Here is a 20,676-nt window from a genome sequence, read left to right as displayed (position 1 = left end):
AAAGAAGCAGTCTAAAAAGCGACGCTTCTCTATAGGGAGACTATCTGTGCATGTTTTGAAGGCATTTTCAAATTCGAGAAAAGGAACGCAGATTTTTGTTTGTGGACTCCACTCCACTTGGTGACAAACCAGGGGTACGAAAATAGCGACTGTTCAGACGTGATGTAGCCTAACTATGGTGCAGCGTGCTACTCATCTCTGTCTCTTTGGCATGTTGGGCAACAAGAAGTCCTTCCTCTCTCATTCGTCCTAATATTTCTCGTGACAGTTTAACAGCTACGCGTTCCTGCTTCTCTCTGTCCTTCGAAAATACTCAGCCTACGTTTGGCAATTCGGCAGCTGTTGCTTTCTCAGGCCGTCATTTCCGCTGCCACTTCTGGCTCACCGGCTCTGTCGAAAGTGAGGATAGCTTTCTTCTCAGTCATCAATTTTCGAGCTGCGGCAACGCCGCAAAAACATCAGCCTCGTCTCTGCTTCGCCCAGCTTTTAGGTGCGCCCGCAGCCTTTTCCTCAGTGGGAAAAAAGGTAGAGTGAAGGCGCTTTTGCACTCTTATGCAGTTACGAGGAATGCCTGGGGTATTCTCACATGTTTTATCTTATTTACACATAAAGTAAGTAATAATTGTGTTTTCAGAACAGCCTTGCCATTAAAATTTCGCTGCCAGCACTGACAAAAGAAAAGGTATTTGCTCTGCCAAGGACGCGGTGGTGAATGAGTTTCTCCGGGAAACGTGTATCTTGCTTAAGCGCTTGTTATGTAGAGAGGAGAAAAAACGCACAGAGCATGGACTGCTGTCTGTAAAGCGGCAGGGATCACGCAAGCGTGGTTATCCACTAACGATCATCGACGTTCGTGCTCGCAGCATATCTTTCGTGAAACCTGCGCCCATGTCTCGAAGAGTATCGAGAATACGTTCATACGTCAAAGTGTTCCGAATAGCTAGATAATATAGCTGCTGTTTTTGTTACGAAATGGGCAAGAGTGCTTAAAATTTTTAATCGCTTTTCTTCTGCCAATTCTCATGCTCCACAGACATTATTTCACTCCAGAAATGTATTCATGCCAAGGACTTATAATACGACGCACTGAAGACCCATTCCAAAGCAGTCCGAGTGCCGCTTCATTGCTGTCCATCTGATTTGTTATGTGTCGTATATGCATGAGAATTACTAGCAGAGATAAATATGTGCATCTTGTGACCACTGAACATTTATGTAAGCGAGGTTTTGTTTGGTTGTGTTTGGTTTTATGGGGTTCAACGTCCCAAAGCGACTCAGGCTATGAAGGACACCGTAGTGGAGGGCTCCGGATAATTTCAACCGCGTGGGGCTTTTTAACGTGCGTTGACATCGTACAGCACACGGGCCTCTAGCATTTCGCCTTTCGAAATGCGACCGCCGAGACTCGGATTCAATCCGCGTCTTTCGGGTCAGCATAAGGCAAGCGAGGAGCAAGACAAAAACAATTTCAAAGCTGCATGTGAATGCATACCCGTTTCGGGTGTTCAGCAACGCAGACGCGATTAGTACCTCATAAATACCAATATTTGTCTTTCATGAATAGAGTTTTATCAGTTCTTAAAGGCGAAGCGAGGCTTCCCACCATTTTTCTGAGCTTTGCAGCTAGTTTGTAACTGGTGCAGATATTTTGTGAATTGTTAATTGTGGGTTTAACGTACGAAAGTGAAACAATGGCTATGAGGGTCGCCATAGTGAAGGCGTCTCTGGAGTCGGGATTGAACCCGCGACCTTGAAATCAGCAGCCAAACGCCGAAGCCACTGAGCCAGCGCGTCGGGTTGCGGCTTTTTTGATCCTAAAATGAACGGGAAGCCAAAGTACGAACAAAGCTGCAAGAAACAAACCACAATGACCCGCAGTACGGGTAATTGTTAAAGCAGGTCGAATTAAAGCAGCTAGGTATGGTGAATGAACTTTCCTCTTCAACAGTTTTTTTTTCGATCATAATTAAAAACATGACTGGTTTCAACTTTAAAAGCAGTCAAATTAAAGATAAGCAAAAGTAGAGTTAGATTATAAAAGTCGTAGTGGAACTCTGTTGTCCTGAGCAACAAAATAGAAGTACGATTACGTTGCCGTGATGACACAGCTACAGGCAACTGGGCTTTAATATGTGGGCATGTCTAATTAAGGTCTTTTAAGGCATGCAATACCATTCAGCTAGCTCACGCTGAGTACACTAAATTGTTAATTTGTGTGAACAGTGCGCCAATGGGCATTCTCCTTAGTACATTCAGTGCTGCTGTGAACATTCCTGGATCGGTAGACATTACACCAAGGTTTCTTTGAATTCGTTATCTTCGATGGCTTGTCAACCTGAAGTCGCAACTGGGAAATTAAACTATTGATGTCGCATGCTGGAAACCTTGTTGGGATTTCAAATCAGTGATGAGATGTTACGACGCACTGCAGTCCGATCATTTTGAATGGTGTTTGCTTTTGAAAACCTTGTGCTTGTATTGAACATCAGAGAATACCTTTTTTTTACACAATTACTTCGCATGCAGTTTTTTGCGCCCATATCTTCAGCTTGACCCCTTAAGTCTTCACAGAATTTTCAATGCTATTTTAGGAAATCTGGACTCTGCTACTCGAGAAAGCTTTTTCAAACGTCAAGATAAGCGCATGACGTAAAAGTGGTTGCGGACGCCACTGTGGTGAACGTCACGTAGCCCGAAACACTTCATGCCGAAGAGTGCAATTTTTACTGATAAGAAAGCTCGCGAAAAAGCAGCCAGCACCGGTAGACTTGCGTAATGGAGGGCGAGACGAAAAAGCGATACCACTGCAGTCTTATTCGATCCTGCTTCTTTTGGCTCTCCGCCACTGTCACAAGGTATAATCAATTGGGATGAGATGATAAAACTAGAATAAACGCGCACCAATAGAATTGTTGCGCTGCTAGAACATTTCATCTATATTTCTCCGGAATACTCACATAGAAGCTACGTCAGCAGTGAAGCTCCGACCCCATTCATGACCGCCGCGTGATGTTCTTCCAGAACACATAAATAATCCAATTTTGACGCTTTTTTTAGCTGAACAAAAACTTAATCACAACATTAAACTATAAGCTCAGAAACATCGATGCCTCATCCTTGCTTGATGAAGTGACACGCTAAAATATTGATTTCGTTTAGTGGTATCACTGGTTAACACAGTAAAACAGCAACTGCAAGCCGTAGAATGTTGTTACAGAGTGAAGTGTTTCGTAATGCTGGATCCTAATCTCAGAAGAAACAACTCCCAACCGCGGCATTTAAAGCCTGTCGGGTGACCGCAGAGCCACATTACGTGGAAGCTTCACTTTGTGTATAATTTGCGCGTATGCTCACCAGCGCGCACATGGACGTCCCTGCTGCCGACGGTGCCGATGCGGTTGGAGGCCAGGCAGCGGTAGGTGGCCGAGTGCACGTCCTGCCTGTACTGGTCCGCACGGAAGGGCAGGAACTCCAGCGACCCGTCGGCCCGTATCCTCCGCAGGCCTGGGAGGTCGAGCGCCGGCGCCCCCGGGGCTACTCCTGTGTCGTCCAATGCCAGCCAGCGTAGTTCAGGCGTCGGGTGGCCTCGAGCGGAACACTCGAGGCTGCCGCCTGTGCTGTTGTGAAAGCGAAGCCGCGGTGGTGGCTCGCGAGCGAACCGGGGTCCCTGGCCGGATGTGGACGCACCTGCGAAAGTTGAAAAATATGTTTATAGTAAAAGGTATTAACATCCGTTCGCTGATAAAAAGCCAATGTGAAAAATAGGAGCGAGGGTTCGAGGTTATTGCAGGCATGTGGAATATTTTCTTTTCGTTCGCGAGCCCAAACGAGGTCCGAAAAATCGAGCGGTCAGTTGCGGTGCGTTCGGAACTTCAGACGCTCTTATACATTGGCCCTATGGGCCATGTCGCGGTGCCGCGAAAAAGTCTACAAAATCAAGCAATCCCAAAAAATGAGGCATTCGAATTTTTGGTCGTAGACTGTATAAAGAAAACTATAACATCGAGTACAATTTGCACATCCTGGCTGCTTTAAATAGGATTGTTTTTTTGTAATTGTCGTTGGGCTTAGAACAATTATTTTTTCTTTTTACAGACACATCATTCTGACTCTCCTCTGCACCCTTTTTCGTGTCTACGGACAACTTGGCTGCCGTGACAGAGGCCTGAAATGAGGGAGCGCTATAAGCGCCACTTTGTTTTCATTTTCCTTTGCGTCGAATGTTCTGAATGTGGGACCTACAAAGAAGCTCAGTCCTTTCTTTCCAATTGAACATAGCGAAAAAACAGGAAACAGAGGAGTATGGTAAAGTCAGCCTGGAAAGAGGTGCATGCGGCGATGAAAAAACTGGCAAGGTAATAGTAACCTCCGCGCTTCTTCAATTTAAGTTAAAAGAAAACTAAAAGGAGTGGGTTGTACTCGCGGAAAAGATAAGCACGACGTGAATAGCACAGAGAGGCAAAAACGCACGGCAGTGAAACACGGGGACGTGATTCCTGCTGGGCCAACGCTCGCGCCGCGCCTCCTTGGAAAGGTGGCAAGGAACAAATCTCACGCAAGGCCGAATTCGTGCATTAGAAAGCATTAGGGCGTGGAGGATGAAGCCAACGGACGCGGAGAAAGAAAAAAAGAAATTTACGAAAAAGGACGCAGTGGGGGGGGGGGGGGGGGGGGGGGGGCAGGAAGGAACACGAAACTAGTACATGTAACACTTTTTTGTTCGTCGAGGGTGTAGCAGGCTTATGATGCGACGGACGTGCATTACCATAATTCAAATTCGATAGACTTTGGGGGATGGTAGGGGGCCGGCCTGGTGTGCGTTCTGCTTCATCCTTCAAAACACTCTGGGCGGGCGGCCCCGCGCGATCTAGTTGTTTTTAGTCCTTTCTTTCCTCGGTTTTTCCGGCCTCGTCCGATGTTCATTTCGTGCTAAGGTTGGCGAACAGCCGTTGCCGTGCTCTTAAGTGTCACTGAGATTCGCACAAGGCACGAAACAGCCGTGTGCCTCTTTAGTTACTTTTCGTCGCTCAGGCTCGTATTGCCAGCCGAGACTGTCCGGCTCAAGACGTTGGAAAAATGTAGCGGAAACACCTCATCGAAGTTGTGGTACCCGCCTGATATTCTGATGGTGCCAACGTTTTTTTGCAGAGTGGGTTGGTCGCGGACACGGCCTAATGCTATTCCTTGAAGAGGAATAATAAATGTTCTAACACACTTAAGTATCTGGAAATCTGACGCAACATGATCGGAAAGACCTTGAGTTAATAAAAAGGAAAATGCAAGTAGAATGGTGAAGAAAACGTTCATTTGTGATTTTAGAAGTGAATTTGAAACGAGCGGGTATGAGATGGAGAATTGTAATATTAGTTGCGTACATTCTTTCCTTTCCCCTACCACCTCTTCATCGCAGCGTGCGAATGCTTTTTCAAACGTTATCACTTCGCTCTTGCGAGAACATGCTTTTCGAGAATTATCGCCACGGCATAATTATAAGCAATAAATCATGAACAAGTTTACTGCATTGACCAGTAGGTGAATACCGACAGTGAGACGATTTAGGCAGGTTGTATCAAATATTAGTGCGAATTTAGCTGCACTTCGTTTTGTACAATGTGCTCCAAGGAAGAGCAAAAATTTTCAAGCCTAAATGAATTTTCGAAGAGGAGTCACGACCGCATTTACTTTTCTGTTTTTTTTTTTTTATTACAGTAATGGACGAAGTTCACCGACGGTTTTGTCCCTTGAAAGGGAGTTCCTGAAATTAAAAGTGAAGTTTAGAACACTTAATTTAAGGCGCGTGCTTCATTTTAAGATTCATTTTGCAACGTTGACGCAGAAAGGAGTAGTCAGTTAAGCAGCATAACTTTTTGCAATACTTGTCGGAGATAAATTCGCGCAAAGTTTGAGAAGTAAAGAGCCATGCCGGAGTGATGTGGGAAAAACACGCATGCGCAGGACTCCACGCAATTTTCCATTTCCACTGTGGGCCGTGGACAGACGCAACTACATGTTGAAGTGACGAATGTTTGCCAAGAACACAAACGCGATACGGAAATTTCGCTAAGCGCCAGCATTAGAAATTAAAGAAAAAAACAGGGGTGGGGGCGGGGGGGGGGGGGGGGGGGTGCTGAGAGGCAACGGGACCGTGAGGGATGGAGGGGAAATCTAGCGAGTAAAGTATAAAAAGTCTAATGGACTTTTCTGTTTTATTACTTTTTTTTCTTCTGAGGGACAGAAGTAATGATGTGTGCAACCGCATACCTGCCAGGACCATCAATTCTGAGGGAAACTTGCAGTCCCATTTTACTTTTTCAGTCTCAAACTCCGAAACCTGCGGTTCAAAAAACAAAAGTTCTTGAGTGAAATGCCTCCGCGGCGGCAGACTGGAACACATGGCTCATGGCAAATGAAGGATCAGTCTTCTGCTTCGCCGCAAAAATTCTATATAGCGATTTTCTTTCGAGAAATGTGCGCCCCAGCTTTTCCTGTATTTGTTGCGTAAATTTCAGTCTGAAAGAGCTCTCAATCTCTGAAGGACTTTCGTATGCAGGACACGTGTTGCTGAAACCATGTACGTTCCACGTAGAAATACAAGTGCACTAAAAAATAAACCAAGCGAATAAACACAAAGGTCGCGTATAACTGACGGTGCATTTTTCGGGACACAACCGGAAACACAAGGCTGTCAGCAACCAAATGGCTCTATTTGCTTCTTTCACAGTCCAATTTTACAAAGCGCTTTGTAAGAAATAAAAAAAAATCATAAAATTAATGAACACCAAAACTACCAGACACCCTATTGTTCATTTTCTTCCAACGTTTCTTATAATTTACAGGATATCGTCTTGCCCCTTGCTTTGCTAAAAAAATTGTGAAGGACTTAGACAACTGTGACAGGTTTAGAACAATAGCGTAGCGTGCATTTTGTTAAGCATGCCTAGGTTTTCTAGATAAAGTACTTTGTTCGAATACTTCGAAGGCATACTGCAATTAATACATATTTTAATACAATAAACACATTACTTATTTAGTCCATTGCGGTGATGAGTAGCCCGCTAAACTGCACAATGCAAAGGACAACTTCCTTTCTCCTGCTTTGATACTATAAAGCTTGATAGTCTGCTGAACTTGAGAAGGCTGGATCTTGCTTCTTTTTTGATCGTGCGGGAGCTGTAAAACATTCCTATAACTTTTTAATTTAAAATTACAGCATGGAATGTTGCGTCGTTGGGGAACTTCGATGTCTGCCGCTCGCCAACTTTCTAAACACCACGCGAAGCTTATTTATCAGTGCCAACGAGCGGTTTTCTTATCTTCTCCCGGCGAAGGTGAAAACCACAAAGGCATACCTATAAAAACGAAAGTTAGTTCAGAGGCGCATGGTAGCGAAGCAGCAGCTTGGTTTTCGTGGAGCATTCTTGAAAAGTATACACCTCTAATGACGTAGAGGTTTCTTGTAGCCTGCGGCATACACATTCTTTCGCTCTTGTAGCAGCCCGACCTTTTACTTCCCCGTACTTTTTTCTGAGAGACTCGCGTTATCTGGTAAGTGTTGCCTCGTTTACTGGTTCCGCCGCCGCGACGACAACACGGGCTGCCGGGTAGACAGCAAAAGACGGTTTCTGTGTAATAAAAAAAAAACGGTGAGAAAAAAGTTGAAGAACGCAAGGGAAGCAAGGAAGGGGAAACAGATCAAGCAGAGAGCGGGCCGTGCGGGACAGCGCGTCGAGCGACACCTCCGCCGAGCCAAAGGCGCTGCAGCAGCAGAAACCGAGGCTGCCTCCCATTTGGCTCCTCATCAAGGGCTCTTTTTCTCCTCGTCCCCCCTTCTCGACACCTCACCGGAAAAGAGACGACCTTCCCTCCCTGCCTCCCTCGCCTGCCTTCCCTGCGGAGCCTCTTCTTTCTTTCATTCCCTGCCGATTCACACACGGCCAGAAACTGTTTTAACTAACAAGACAAACACGCCCCGGGGGACGTAACCCTGGCGAAATGGCAAGGGAGGAAGTGCGTTATATACAAAGAGAACTTGCGATCGAACCGCTGCTGCTTTTGTTATTGTTCTCTTCCCCCCTGCTATAGGGAATGAAGGGAGAAGAAGTGGGGTGAAAGCGGGATGTGGTGATGGCGATGACGATGATGATGACGACGATGGCGATCGGGTTTTCGAGAGAAAAGCTCGCGCGCTTGCGCCACCGCCTCTCCGACACCTTTTCTGCACTCGGAGCAACCGGGCTCCCGAGTTTTTTCTTTATTATTTTTCTTCACTTTTCTACTACCGTCTTCTTCTTTCGCTCGGATCGCAGTTCATTCACTGGCGCGTGTCCTGTTTCGTGTATCATTTCTAAGCGGAGGTTTCTCTCCGCCTCCGTTTTTCTCATTTTTTTTTGTTTCTGCTTTCTTTTATCGCCTGCGCGAGACACAAAGCTGTTTGCGCGCCGCAATAGAAAGGAACCGACTTCTTTTTCTCCCTTTCATCGCCGCCGCTCGCAAACTTCTGTTCACGGCTCCTGTTTTCTTCTGTTTTTTTTTCTACTCGCAAACCATTTCATTGTGCGCAGCGCTCACCTCTCCGTTTCCGCTCTCTCTCTCTCTCTCTCTCTCTCTTCCACGCGGCATTTGGCGTGCTTCAGTTCCCGCCATTTGCTGCGTCTACTTGATTTTCCTCGCTGTCCTTATCTCGCCCTTTTCCCTACTCTTCTCCCTCGACCCTTACATTCCAGGCTTTTTTCCTTCCCTTCGCAGGGTCGCCAGCTTCAGTTGACGGCCGAAAATTTGTGAGCCGGAAAAGCAAAGCTGAATGGAGGAGCCAACGTACACAGCGCCCGGAGCTCTCCGGCTGTGCTAAGGTGATCTGGCTGAAGGAGATATATATGTCGCCGCGGTAATAATAACTGGGGAGGAGCGCACCAACCGAGGATGCGAATGTTTCTTTCTTTTTGTGCCCTTTTTCTTTGCGTGTCGTTTCTCTTTCTTGATTGCTTCCGCTTGCTTTGCCGTCTATGGAGGGCGACGCATTCCTCCGGCATTTCTCGTCGCGGACTCGCCGTGTTCCTCATTAATTTTGGGGTGCTGCCAGTTTATCTTTACCCTTTGGGAGCGAAACGATACGTGTTGGGAGTTGATAGACGCTTCTTTCAGCTCCGCCCGTAGTATAAGTGATTTGTGCGTTTGTTGCAGTTCCTTGGCCTCCATTTCCCCCGACAGCACCCGCAGCTTATTGCTATTTATGTGCCTTAGACGCGGCGTATGTTTGCCTTCTGGTTTCCAATGGTCTCGCATCTGTCACTGCGAACGATTTGTTTGAAGTTGTCATTTGGTCTCTCTTTCAGTTACGGCTATTTTACACGTTGTCATCGAATGCGGTGCTGCAGTGCAGTGTTTTGCCAAGCGTACAGCTGGACGGAAGACCGGTTATTTGGGAAAGTGAGCCGGGGGGGACAACCGTAGTGCAAAGTAAAAAAAGACGATTTTAGTGTGATTGCTGAAAATGGCCGTGCAAAACTAGAAGGGACTCGGGTGCAAAAGTACAAATTTCATAAAGCATTACGTTTATCTCTTTTTCTGATTATGGGCGTTGTGCGTGAGCAAGGAAGTTACAGAGAAGAAGAAGCTGCGCCGTTATAAACAGAACGTACAGCCACCCAAATCTTTAGCTGGCGTGCGTGACGGCCCCCTTTTCGGCGCTCCTGCGCTTTACGACGAAGCGAACTTGCGGAAAGCTCAATATCAAGCATGGGCTTAGTGAGCCTGCGCTTAGATTTGATATTTTCGCAAGTTTGCTGCGTCATAAGCTACAGCATCACGGAAAATGCGGCCGTCACGCACGCCAGCTTAAGATCTGGGCGGCTGTACTTGAAGACAGCCTCTAAAACAATAGCTCATGACAACCTTCATCACTCATTCGTTCGCTGAACCACTCCTTACACGTTCGAACAATCAAACAATCACACACTCAAATCATGATGTTGCGTGGGCGCAAACTTTACGTTGACCAAGCAAGGAAACACAGGACAGGTGCCGTTCAGAAAACTGGTTTATTGCAAATAAATCAAACACGCGCCCACCAAACATTATGAACAGCCTCCAATTCTCCCATCTTTCCATTCTCGCGAATCACACCTTCAAACCCTCACAGACTGCATCGTACACACAATCATATTCGCTCACTCTCATGCTGTTCCTCTTATACTCAATTTCTGACACACACTAAAGCTCTTAATCTATCATACTGTCACTCTCAGTGACACCCACACACTCGTCCACTCGTCGAAACAATCCCCTATATTCGGATCACTTTTTCGTTCACTCAATAATTCACTCTCTCGCTCGCACACGCGTTTACGGCTGCGGAGATTGCGGTATTAATATCCTAAAATATTTTCTCCGGTTCACTTGTGCGTAGAGACCTGCAAAGTAATTAGTGCTGAGCGTGTGTGCAATAAAAACCAGAGAACACAACAAAGAAATAAAACTTCAAAAAGAAAGCGTTGTCGGGATATGAAGATTAGCATGCACAAGTCCTCATTCGCACGTGCGGAAGCACCAAACTCCGCGAAGAGCCGGCGAGCAGCCCAGAGCATAACGCGCCTTGGAAACGACCGGACTCGCAGATGACCTTCTCAGCTCCGTCGCCATCCAAGGGAAGCACCGTGCTGGAATTGGAGCCGGCCAAAGTTCTGCATGGTTAGGTGCGACCTCTTAATGACGACTCGGGCCGCATTAAGGCTGGCTGGCTTGAAATCCTCGACATCGGCCCTTTCTCCCTCTTTTATCCTCCTTGTTCGTGCTCTTTCTAAGAGCTTTAGTGCGTCATTTGCATTTCCCCTTTCCGTTCCGCACCTTCTTCCGGAAGTCGCTATTTATGACGTGATACTGCCACCCACCAGAGTACCTTGGCAGTTAACGTAAGCATTCGGCAAGTCTTTAGGGCGCATAAACAGAGAGAATCAGATATTTATTCAAAGTTGCTGCCAAACAAAATTTGAGCTGCCCCAGGTTTCCTGTGCTGATCTATTTTTGCGTAAAGAGAAAACAAAAATGGGTCACCACATGCTGCACTTGTTGTTTTATCTGAACAGAACATACCCGCTCTTCCCTTTTCTACAGTTTTTATCTGTTCCGAGAGAAAAGCATTAGGCTCGGCTCAGAAAGGTAAGCTGTTTAGTTTAAAGACCTTCTGGCTTGTTCGATGTTTCGATGAATTTGCAACCGGGGCAATCAGCTTCTTGGCGATGCATTAGGGGAGCCCGTTTAGGTTGGGAAAATTAGGTGCGTCGTTAGTGGAAGCTCTTCTGGCACATTACGGACGAATACGAAACTGGAAAGGCTCGATAATGAGGACTACAGAATTTCGTGGCATAGATGAGTTGTTCCCTTTCTCTATGCTGATTGATTTACGAAATGCTTGCCCAGAAGTGCTCACTGAATATGAGCCAATTTTATTGAACGCTGTCTTAAACGCTGCACATGGCGCTTTAAGCTTGATATTTGTTAATGAGATTGTTTATAGCTTCTCTAAAGCTTTATTCTTTGCATTCACAAGTAAAAAAAAGAAGGATATTTATGTCGCGTTTCCTTCAAGGGCATTTCTTTTCGCTTAGAAAGTAAAACAACGTCTGGAAGATTGCAAGATTAAAAATGGCAACTTAAGTATCTTCACCGTGACGATAAGGATCAGTCAGAGTCTTTGTTTAATTTGCAAAATTTCTAAATGTTCGTACTCAGGACGGCGGCTCATCGTACTAAAGTTTATACACACTGGAGGTTTAGCTCGGATACACTTTGACAGCGAGTGGAAGTGTTTCGATGCCTGAAAGGCCAGATACCTCAGTGCAGTAGACGCGGAGCCCACTCGGACTCTATCGGCTTACTCAAAGCTAACCCTAATGCCCCGCCATCCCAGGTTCTCCAAACATGCGAAGTCCGAAAGAAGAGAGAACCCGAACCAGAAAACACAGGCAATCTACCCTTTAGATCTTATAGGGAACGGCACTTACGGCGAAGTAGAAGATTTGCCTGTGCTGCCACCACGCGGCCGGCGAAGAGGATTAAGCGAGCGAACACACTAGGGGTGCAAGAGCAAGAAAGGTGACGCGCATGTGCCCGCCTGCGTAGGGTAAAGCGAATCTAAGCTCTCGGGATGCGTTCACGTCACTCCCAGTTGGAGGTGCCCCTAAACACGACGCGCTTTATCGGCAACAATTAAATTACCGCCAGGCTGCGCAGACGGCCCGCCGTCGCACACCACTTAGGCCAGCCCGGAAAAGCATTGGCCCTCCTGTCGAGGCCAGCCAATGGAAACACACAAGGCTCTGCTGAGCGAGTCGCAGTGCAGGACCTGACTGCTCTGCGCGCGAGCCCATCAGCGCACGCTCTGACTCAGCGTGGTGCGGCGACTCCTTAAGCGCCGGCGGCCCGCAATCGACGTCGGCGGCGATGGCAGGAGGCCCTTGTCCCTTTCATCCCCAAAGGGCAATTCCCCTTCTACCCCGCTCCTCTTCATTGCAGTCGGCCGCCGCGGGACTCTAGCTTCCCTAATGATTTCTGGGGGAGGCTAATGATTTGTACCTCGCTCGCTCTCCTATCCGCACGCGGCGGTGCCTCTTTGCCCAACTGAAAGGGAACCAATTGAGCCGCATTCCTTCGGGGCACATTGGGCCTGTCTACCGTGGTTTTCTTCGTGGAGCGCGTGTGACGCAAGAAGGCAACGGGCACGCAGGAGCCGGGAAAGCGCTTTTTGAAGAAGTCGTGCCAGTCCTGAAGCAGGCGGGAGGGTAGGAATCATCTGCGCTGTTGTCAAATTCCCAAAGGGTACATTAAAAGTTTTAACTCATACTTTTCATCTCCTCTGGAATGCTCAGAATGCGCCATAATATTTCCCGTGGATTGAAGGATGCAAAAAAGGCTTGATTCATAGGCTTGATTCACTTGTATCATTCGGTGGCTAGCTCACGTCCATTTTTTCTCAGTCTGCACTAGTAGACTGGAGGAAATGTCTGGCTTTGAAAAACCAGATATTCATATATTTTGAGAACTGCGGTTGTTATGCAAGCAGGAGATAAATTTCCGTTCTTAACGCTACGCGAATTCGTCTTGAGAATCAATTACGTCTGGCAAACTTTCTTTCACTGACACCGGCAGCTCGCAGGAACAAGGAGCGCAATGCGTGTTTTTTATGCAACGAAAATTTCCTGGAGTGACGTCAGATTACTTGAGAGGTTGGCTGTGTTTAGTGTTCATAGACGCACACAGGCTGTCCAATTTGCGATTTAGCGTGCAAACGCGTGAAGGCAGATGGATGAAATATTATTCGTACTAACTCAGTAATAGTGCTAGATTTCATGGAAACCAAGTTTTCTGGCAAAGCGTACGGAATGAAGCGATGTTAGCGCCACTAGTAAGCGAAGCAAAACTGCGAACTAGATGATATTATATGCGGGGAAAGGACCAGTGCAGGTTACCTCCGTTCGCTGTAAGTAAAAACAATTGTTTTGCCAACTGCTCAAAGTCAGTAGTTTGAAACTTTTGCGGTAAAATTTTAGATGTAAGATACTCGTTTATAACAAACTGTGCTGATTTTCAGCTCCAAATAACTGAATGCAAATACTAGAAACAAAAATAAATATAAAGTGGCGCATGAGGTCTTAATTATTGGTGATAAAAAACTACCGCACGTGACACACCGCAGAGAAAAGAAATATTGTTGCTCGCTGGACTGCCGACCAAAATTTAATAAATAAACCACGCTTATATTACATCTACAATCAAAGACATTCCTCAGCCATGCGGTCCTAAGCATCTACAAGCAGCGCCACCTCTAAATAGAGCAGAGGACCTTGTTAGAGCTTGTTTACTTCTCCAGTGTCTACAGCCAACCTTGTTTGGCGTAAACATCTGCTGATAGTCCTGCGGTGGCTTTTTTTTTCCTGTCTGTGTGGTGTTGTTTGGGCCTATTCATTATGTGTCTAGTTTAAAGTCCTCGTGCACCAATTCTTCATTTTATGTTCGGCCCGTAGTTATGTGTAACCAATAAGCTGTATCATTGGTGATTAAAGCGATTAGTATCTCTTATACACTAGGTAACAATTCTCAGTTCATTCTACCCAGTCGGCGAGTTCATTGTTTGTACCCGCGCTGAGCCCGGGTCACCTGAGCAAAGGGCTCTAGGCAAGGAAACACGGTACACCGCTGCTCGTGCTCCCCTGGCAGCCCGGAAAACCATGAAGTGAACCGCGGGTGGAGTCAAAGGGTGGCCTGGGAAGAGCCATCATCCGGTCGCGTTTTCCACTTGCGTGACTCCTTCCGCCTCCTTTGACAAACAAGGAGAATGAACCGGCGACGAGCCCCGAGGGGGCCACCGACGCTCTACCTTTGTTTTCGCTTATCTTGTCCTGGCAGCGATTGCGGCTTTCTCCCCAGCCCGCTATAAGCCAGACGCTGGAGTGGCCCAAAAAGCTTATTTGCCTGTTATACTCACACCTTTTCATTTCTTTTAGTCTAGAAGCATAAACTTATTTCCTTTTACTTGGTGTTGTTGGGACACATCCTTTATTTTCTTCTATTTTAACGAGCCTTAATTTCAAAGTGTCTAGTGGCATCCGCGGGCACAGTGTTACTGACAGGCAGAAATAAAGGCGAACAAAACCAAAGCTGTAAGTAAGCAAGGCTTGTCTCCCGCTTGGAGTAATATTTTCCCCCCTCTAAGCGCTCGTGTAGAAGGGCGGGCTCTTAGGCGAAAATATTGCGAACCATGTGATGTTAAAAGAAACAGTAAACTTTGTGGCGAAAGACGTCAGCGCCAGCGAAAATCCCAAAGGGCGATAGAGGACCTTTATTTTTCCGCTTAAATTCGGAGCCTAAATAGTTGTCTGTTTGGTGGGGATCACCTAGCAACGGGGCTAGATTAAGGGCACGTGCCCCCTTGGATCTCTGTTATGCGGGAGACAATGGTTCTATGGAGAGGTTACAAAAAAGAATTGCTTGTTTTTGTGTGTTTGTTTATTAGATCCCACTCCTACGTCTACTGAGCGCTCGTGTCTCGCAGGTCAGGTTTAAATGGGGATGAAATCCAGAAATACCCATGTATTGAGGTATCGGCACAGGCTGAAGAACTCGAGGTGGTCGTAATAAATTGGCAGCCCTACACTATACGTGCCACATAACCCATCGGCTCTTACGAAGAACTGTGTGTTGCTTGGTAATTTAACATTGATTGATATTCGATTCTCAAAGGCCAACGAATATCCGCAGTCTGCTATATTCCAGTGTGAGATGCGATCATAAGACACCAATTTTTTTTTTAAGGCGGAAGGCTTTAATGCCTCATCGTTGTAAGCAGGAGTTGTCGACCGAAATGTCACGCTTTTCAATTGGTCGAAATGGTCGTTACGTCACAGTGCGCGAATTTCAAATGGGGCCAATTGTACTTTGGCTAGTAACCATGCAACCGATTAAAGGGATAGTACAGTAATGCTCTAAGTGAGTGGGACTGAGTTTGTTAATTACTTAATTAATCGATTAGCCTAATTATCCTTTCTAGTCACACCAGACAAATAAATAAAACAGAGTAGGAAGTTGGTCGAGTTGGGGAATCGAACCAGGGTCTTCAGAGTGCGAGACGAGCACGCTACCACTCCGCCATGCCAGCTCGATGGTTTGGAGTGAACAAAGGCGCGTCTAGTGAATACGGTGTCTTCGTTCACTACCATCTTCCTCCCTTTCCTTACAGCGAGGCTCAGGTGTCCACTGAGATATGAAAGCCAAATACATTTCCTTTCCTCAAAAACTAATTTACCGACGAGCAAGACGTAGAGCCGAACGGGCGATGGCGTTCTGTGGACTCCATGGCAGCGTTGCAAGAAGCTGTCGCATTCCACTCTTAGAGGAAAAGCTTAACATCTTAACCACACATCAGTGACACAAGCAGCAACATCGCGCTTAAGGCTTTCGCCTCACCGCACTTTAGGTCAACAAAGTGCCCCCCAGAATTTTTTGGTTGTTAGATATTTTAACCATCACGAATTTAGCTGAGCAACCGGAACAGGCTCTTATTGATAACAGTTACAGCAGTTCTAAATATATCCAATTTGTTGTTAAATTACCCAGGCGGCGAGAGCATAGCGCACTCTAAATTTATTCTTCGAGGACATATGAGCACACTTGAGGCCACAAATAAAATCCTGCTAGCTCTACTATATAAGTTCATGTGCTGTAGAAAGTAAAAAAAGACTCCAAGATCAGCTGTATTTCGCCAGCAGCTGTTCAAGAATATTTTTTTTGTCCAAAACTGGGCCTTTCGTAGTATGTGCTGATCCTCGTGTACGATTTCTTCTTGCATATTTGCGTTGCTTCTTTGTTGCAAAAATTACATTCAGAAGGCGCGAACATCGCATAAGGCGCCGTGCTGTTCTGGGGGAAATTTTTGCTTCCAGTTTGTTCTTTGTAGACGCTGATTCATAATGCTCGTTAAGCTTTGAGACACTTTTTGTATTTTTTTTACATCAATATTTTGACATTTTTTTCGTGAAAGCGCGTGCAAAGCTACACTGAAATTACTTGTATCTAGCGCATCACGTCTCAGATTTTTCTGCTTTTTAATGAGCACTTCTTGCCCTGGAGGGCACAGAATAAAGCAGGAAAATACGTGAAAGAGTCTTCCACTGATATAAAGATAATTGGATTGCAATATCACACCAGTCGCATGAAAATGCGATCCTTTCAAGCACGGCAAGCAAGGCATTAGAATACTACCCTCGCATGGGTTTGATAAAGAGTCTGCCGACTCTGAGGTTGAACAGAAATTCTGTGCAAAATAGGACATAGGACTTTATGTCTTCAAAGGATCCCAGAACACAATTACTGATAGCCTGGAATGCCTGACGCTGCGGCGTGTGCTATATTAATAGTACCTAAGGTGTTCGTGATTTTTTCGCTAGTTGCCTGTAGATAGCAAAAGAAAACTGAAAGACTAAGCACCGTTGAATTGGAGTTCATTGAACGCGTACACAATAAAAGTTCAATGCAACGAGGGAAAAATCGACAAAGTTTCAGAAAACCTGAAAGCGCGATTCTTCTCTTGGCAATAAATCTTTCGATTAACAGCGGTACCATCTATGACTCGAAGGCCTTTCTGCGTGAGGCAGAGCTCATTTGTAACGAGTTCGAAGAACTCGAATAATAAAACGAAATCCACTGCCTACTTCTCTTCTTTTGTCCTGTAAACGCCTGGATTTCCGGCTCTCCCACAAAGCAGCAAGAAAAGCAATTTCTTCCCATACATGCGCACTACTGCGCCGCTTCGAGAACGAACCTCTTCGAAGAAACTCGTGTCCCGCGACGCGTGTCTTAAGAACAACACATTATTTTCTAAGCCTCTTCCTATGCAACAACAAAAGCACGAGGGTATAGCGAAAAACTGGAAAACAAATATTCGAATAGGACTCCAGCCTTCCCCCAAGCTATACAGCAGGCCGCATCAAGCTCGTTCTTTTTTCTTCCCAAGCATTTACTTCGTCCATGGACCATTGCCTTTTAATCAAAGCTTCCCGCCTGCCAAAGCGCTGGCCCGCGGCACTGTGGTAAACCTGCGGTTGATTTATTGCCCCGTGATGCACCCCAAATACGGGGCTTTGGTTTCCAAACGAAGGCTCATTTATTTCGGCACTACCGCTACAACCGTGAAGGCAATGCCGCTCGCCTTGCTGGATACTCCACAGTATAGAAGGCCGCCAGGGGCAGCGAAGATTTCGCCGCGAACCTGGATCTGCGGCGCTTGATCTTAAATGGCTTGTCAGAACAAAGGTGAGTGCCACTTCTTTTTTACGCTATGTCGCTCAACTTGGCCTTGCGTTTTTTTTGTATTTTTTCTACGTTTTTCTACACGGCGCAAGCTAGGCTTGATGAATATTTTTCTCGTCAGGAGGTGCTGATTTTATGGGCGTTGTTTAGCTCGAGTGATGAGGAGGCATAGTCAGTAGCAGTGTACAGACGTGAGAAATATCAGAGGGAACAAACATTTAGCGCAAAACTGGACATTCGTTTTCTGATTATCTCTTCAGTAAATTTCTGGACGACTTTTGGGTATTATACTTCGAGATGAAAACTATTAAGAAAACGTAATAAACTGTTCTTCTCACATTTAATTACGGAGTTTTAAGAAATTAGTGCTCATACTTTGTTCCCCGTCACATTGCTCACGACTGTACACACTCACTAAAGAACATGCAATTGTAACTGATTATTTCATCGGTCAGTGACTGGTTAAAAAATTCATGCAATTTAGTTGTAATTAGGGCAAGAGAGGGAAAAAGAATTCACGGTTCTATGTCAGTTGTTAGCGGTTCTTGTTGACTGCCTGAGTTTTGAGGAAGTAAAGAAACAATTGTACGAAAAAGAAGAATTTGTCGAAAGTAATGATTGAAAAAGCAATTTTTTTTACACATAGGTGCTGCGACGTCTGAGAATGCCGAACAGATAGAAAGCAAACCTGTGGAAATTAAGTTCTCGAAACGTTATTGCGCGAGGTATCTTCTTGAAGGCAAATTTACGTCCAGTTGTTTTTCTTCTTTATTTGCTTTAACCTTAAATGCACGCATGTATATTACCGAGTTGATTTCTAGACACAATGATCTGACAGAACCCAATTCCCCATGTCCTTTCATAGAGTCGCAGAATAAAATTGGAGTTATAACTTGCTCAAAGTGCGCTGTTTCCTTCTATGTTTTCATACACTTTTTACTTATCCGGCGAAGGATGCTAATAGTGCCAGCCTAACTTCTAAATCAGTCGTTGGGGTAACCACCTTTCAGTTTTTACCTCTAAGAGTTTGTCTTTCCGTTCGTTTAAATGGCGCAAACTCTCGCAGCTATTCGGGACAGCGCCCAGCCAGTGCCGTTAAGCCTAGGAGCCTAGCACACTTTATTGTGTATCCTGTAGTGTTGTCTACACGTGCATCCCTACTGTTCCGGTGAAGCGTTTTTTCCGGGTTCGAACCTCGGTCCAGGACGAGTTTTTCTTTAACGTCGAAGTTTCTGAGAAAGCTGTATATCTTTCCTTTGTAGCCGTATGGCTGCGCTCGGGTGGATGCCAATGAGTAATTACTCCCTTATTACACTCTGTTCTGCAGTCACTAGGTTATTCTCTTTCTTTCTTAGGTTGCGGATAATTTCAACGCGCTTTTTTCTTGTTAAAAGCCGTGCGCCTCACGCTGGGAGACAAGGGAACCAGACGCGATTGTTTCGAATTCCAGACAATGGGTGCTATTTGTCACACTTGATCCCGAAGAGCCTTTTCGCTGTCATCAGTGTTCCTTGCAGTGTTACTTGCCTATCAAGGTCCTCTTGCTTAATCTCGCTAAGCTCAAGTTATGCTTTATACTTCGACCTCAGGTAGCAGAATAATAGAGAATTTTACCTCAGCTCAGATCTGCTAGCGTATATGTATAGATGTTTACCGGACGCCGGCATGCGCGCGCAGAGTGGTAGGAAAGAGGCCAGGCGGGGACATTGTGCGGGCGCAGCCAGTGCCTGGTAAACCGCTATACGTCTATGCTACTACGTCCCCGGTAAGCTGAAAGCCTCTAATATTTTCTCTTTACTGCCACAAGTGAATTTAAGGAAGAGACGATACCTCTAGCAGGGCCCAAGCAGAAAAGCTACTGGGTGCACAACACAGAGGAAGCGAAAAAATGTTGAAGATGGGTCGACACCGTGTGTCAGAAACCATTACGACTGTACCGGTCAAGGCTTCTTCGCTGAGCTCACTAAAATTATTTTGACTTGAGGCTCGCTTGTTTTCTTGAGAGTGGACCATGAAAACACATTAGAAAAAAAAAACAGCCACATTTATAAGCGCCCTTACGTGGTTCAGTAAAGGGAGACGCGTGTTTCACGTCAGTTCGTTCTAAGTTTCGCAGTGCCAAGCGCTGAATACGAGGATCGTAATCACCCAAAGAACCAACCATTTTCCAACGGTGGTTTCATTCCAGCTATTTTCGCAACAGTCTCGTTTTATGCGTCTCAGCAAAAGTCAGGGGTAGCGCCTTAGTAGTCCAGCTCTTCTTCGTAGCAGTAACTTTTTTTCTATAGTGCAGCCTAACCCCTTCGTTGCATTTCACACTAGCACGACAGAGGGCTGATCAAAAATAAAAACAAAAATAAGCCGGAGTCGAAAGGTTCGCTCCAAGACATACTGTTGCTCTCGAAAGCCAGACATCTTGCTTGGAAAGCTCACGCGAGGAAATCCGAGATATATATAAAAACAAGCAAATAAACAAACAATAAAACGCATCACAGAGAGAGATGCGGGTCGAATCGCTGAAAGCCAGAAGCCGCTCCTTGGACCGTAGCCGTAACGCGTCCACCGGGCTCAAGCAGAGCGGCTTCACGCGGGCGCGCGTATTTCAGCGCCATTGACTTTCGAGTCCGCTTCACGAGTGTCGACGCGCGACAGGGGCCGTTACGGAGGCCGCCAGCGTGCTACAGCACGGGCGGTCGGCCGGCCGGCATATCGTTGCTCTTGTCGTTGCAGTCGTCGTCGTCAAGGAGCCTAGTTTACTGCGCATGCGTTTTGCGTGAAAATGTCGCCCGATTCTCGGTGCAGCCACCGAAAAAAGCATGGCACGCATTCGCGTTTTACTGTGCATGAATTCTGCGGGAAACACCACCCCCCATGCCT

General features: G+C 46.1%; 1 protein-coding gene across 2 annotated transcripts in view; it reads right to left on the bottom strand.

Moving 5' to 3' along the window:
* LOC149371660 (cell adhesion molecule Dscam1-like) overlaps positions 1 to 20,676 on the bottom strand; it is a 324,006-nt gene that overhangs the window by 186,546 nt on the left and 116,784 nt on the right. For both annotated transcript variants that reach the window (XM_089565897.1, XM_089565898.1), the window contains exon 3: positions 3,355 to 3,687. In XM_089565897.1, the coding sequence (XP_089422023.1) occupies positions 3,355 to 3,687 (333 nt within the window). The remainder of the gene's footprint in view (positions 1 to 3,354; positions 3,688 to 20,676) is intronic.

The sequence above is a fragment of the Amblyomma mixtum genome, chromosome 1 (assembly GCF_055824585.1).
Source record: "Amblyomma mixtum isolate Tamu chromosome 1, ASM5582458v1, whole genome shotgun sequence".
Lineage (NCBI taxonomy): Eukaryota > Metazoa > Arthropoda > Arachnida > Ixodida > Ixodidae > Amblyomma > Amblyomma mixtum.
The sequence above is the reverse complement of the archived record's forward strand: the minus strand, read 5'-3'. Positions and strand labels throughout refer to the sequence as shown.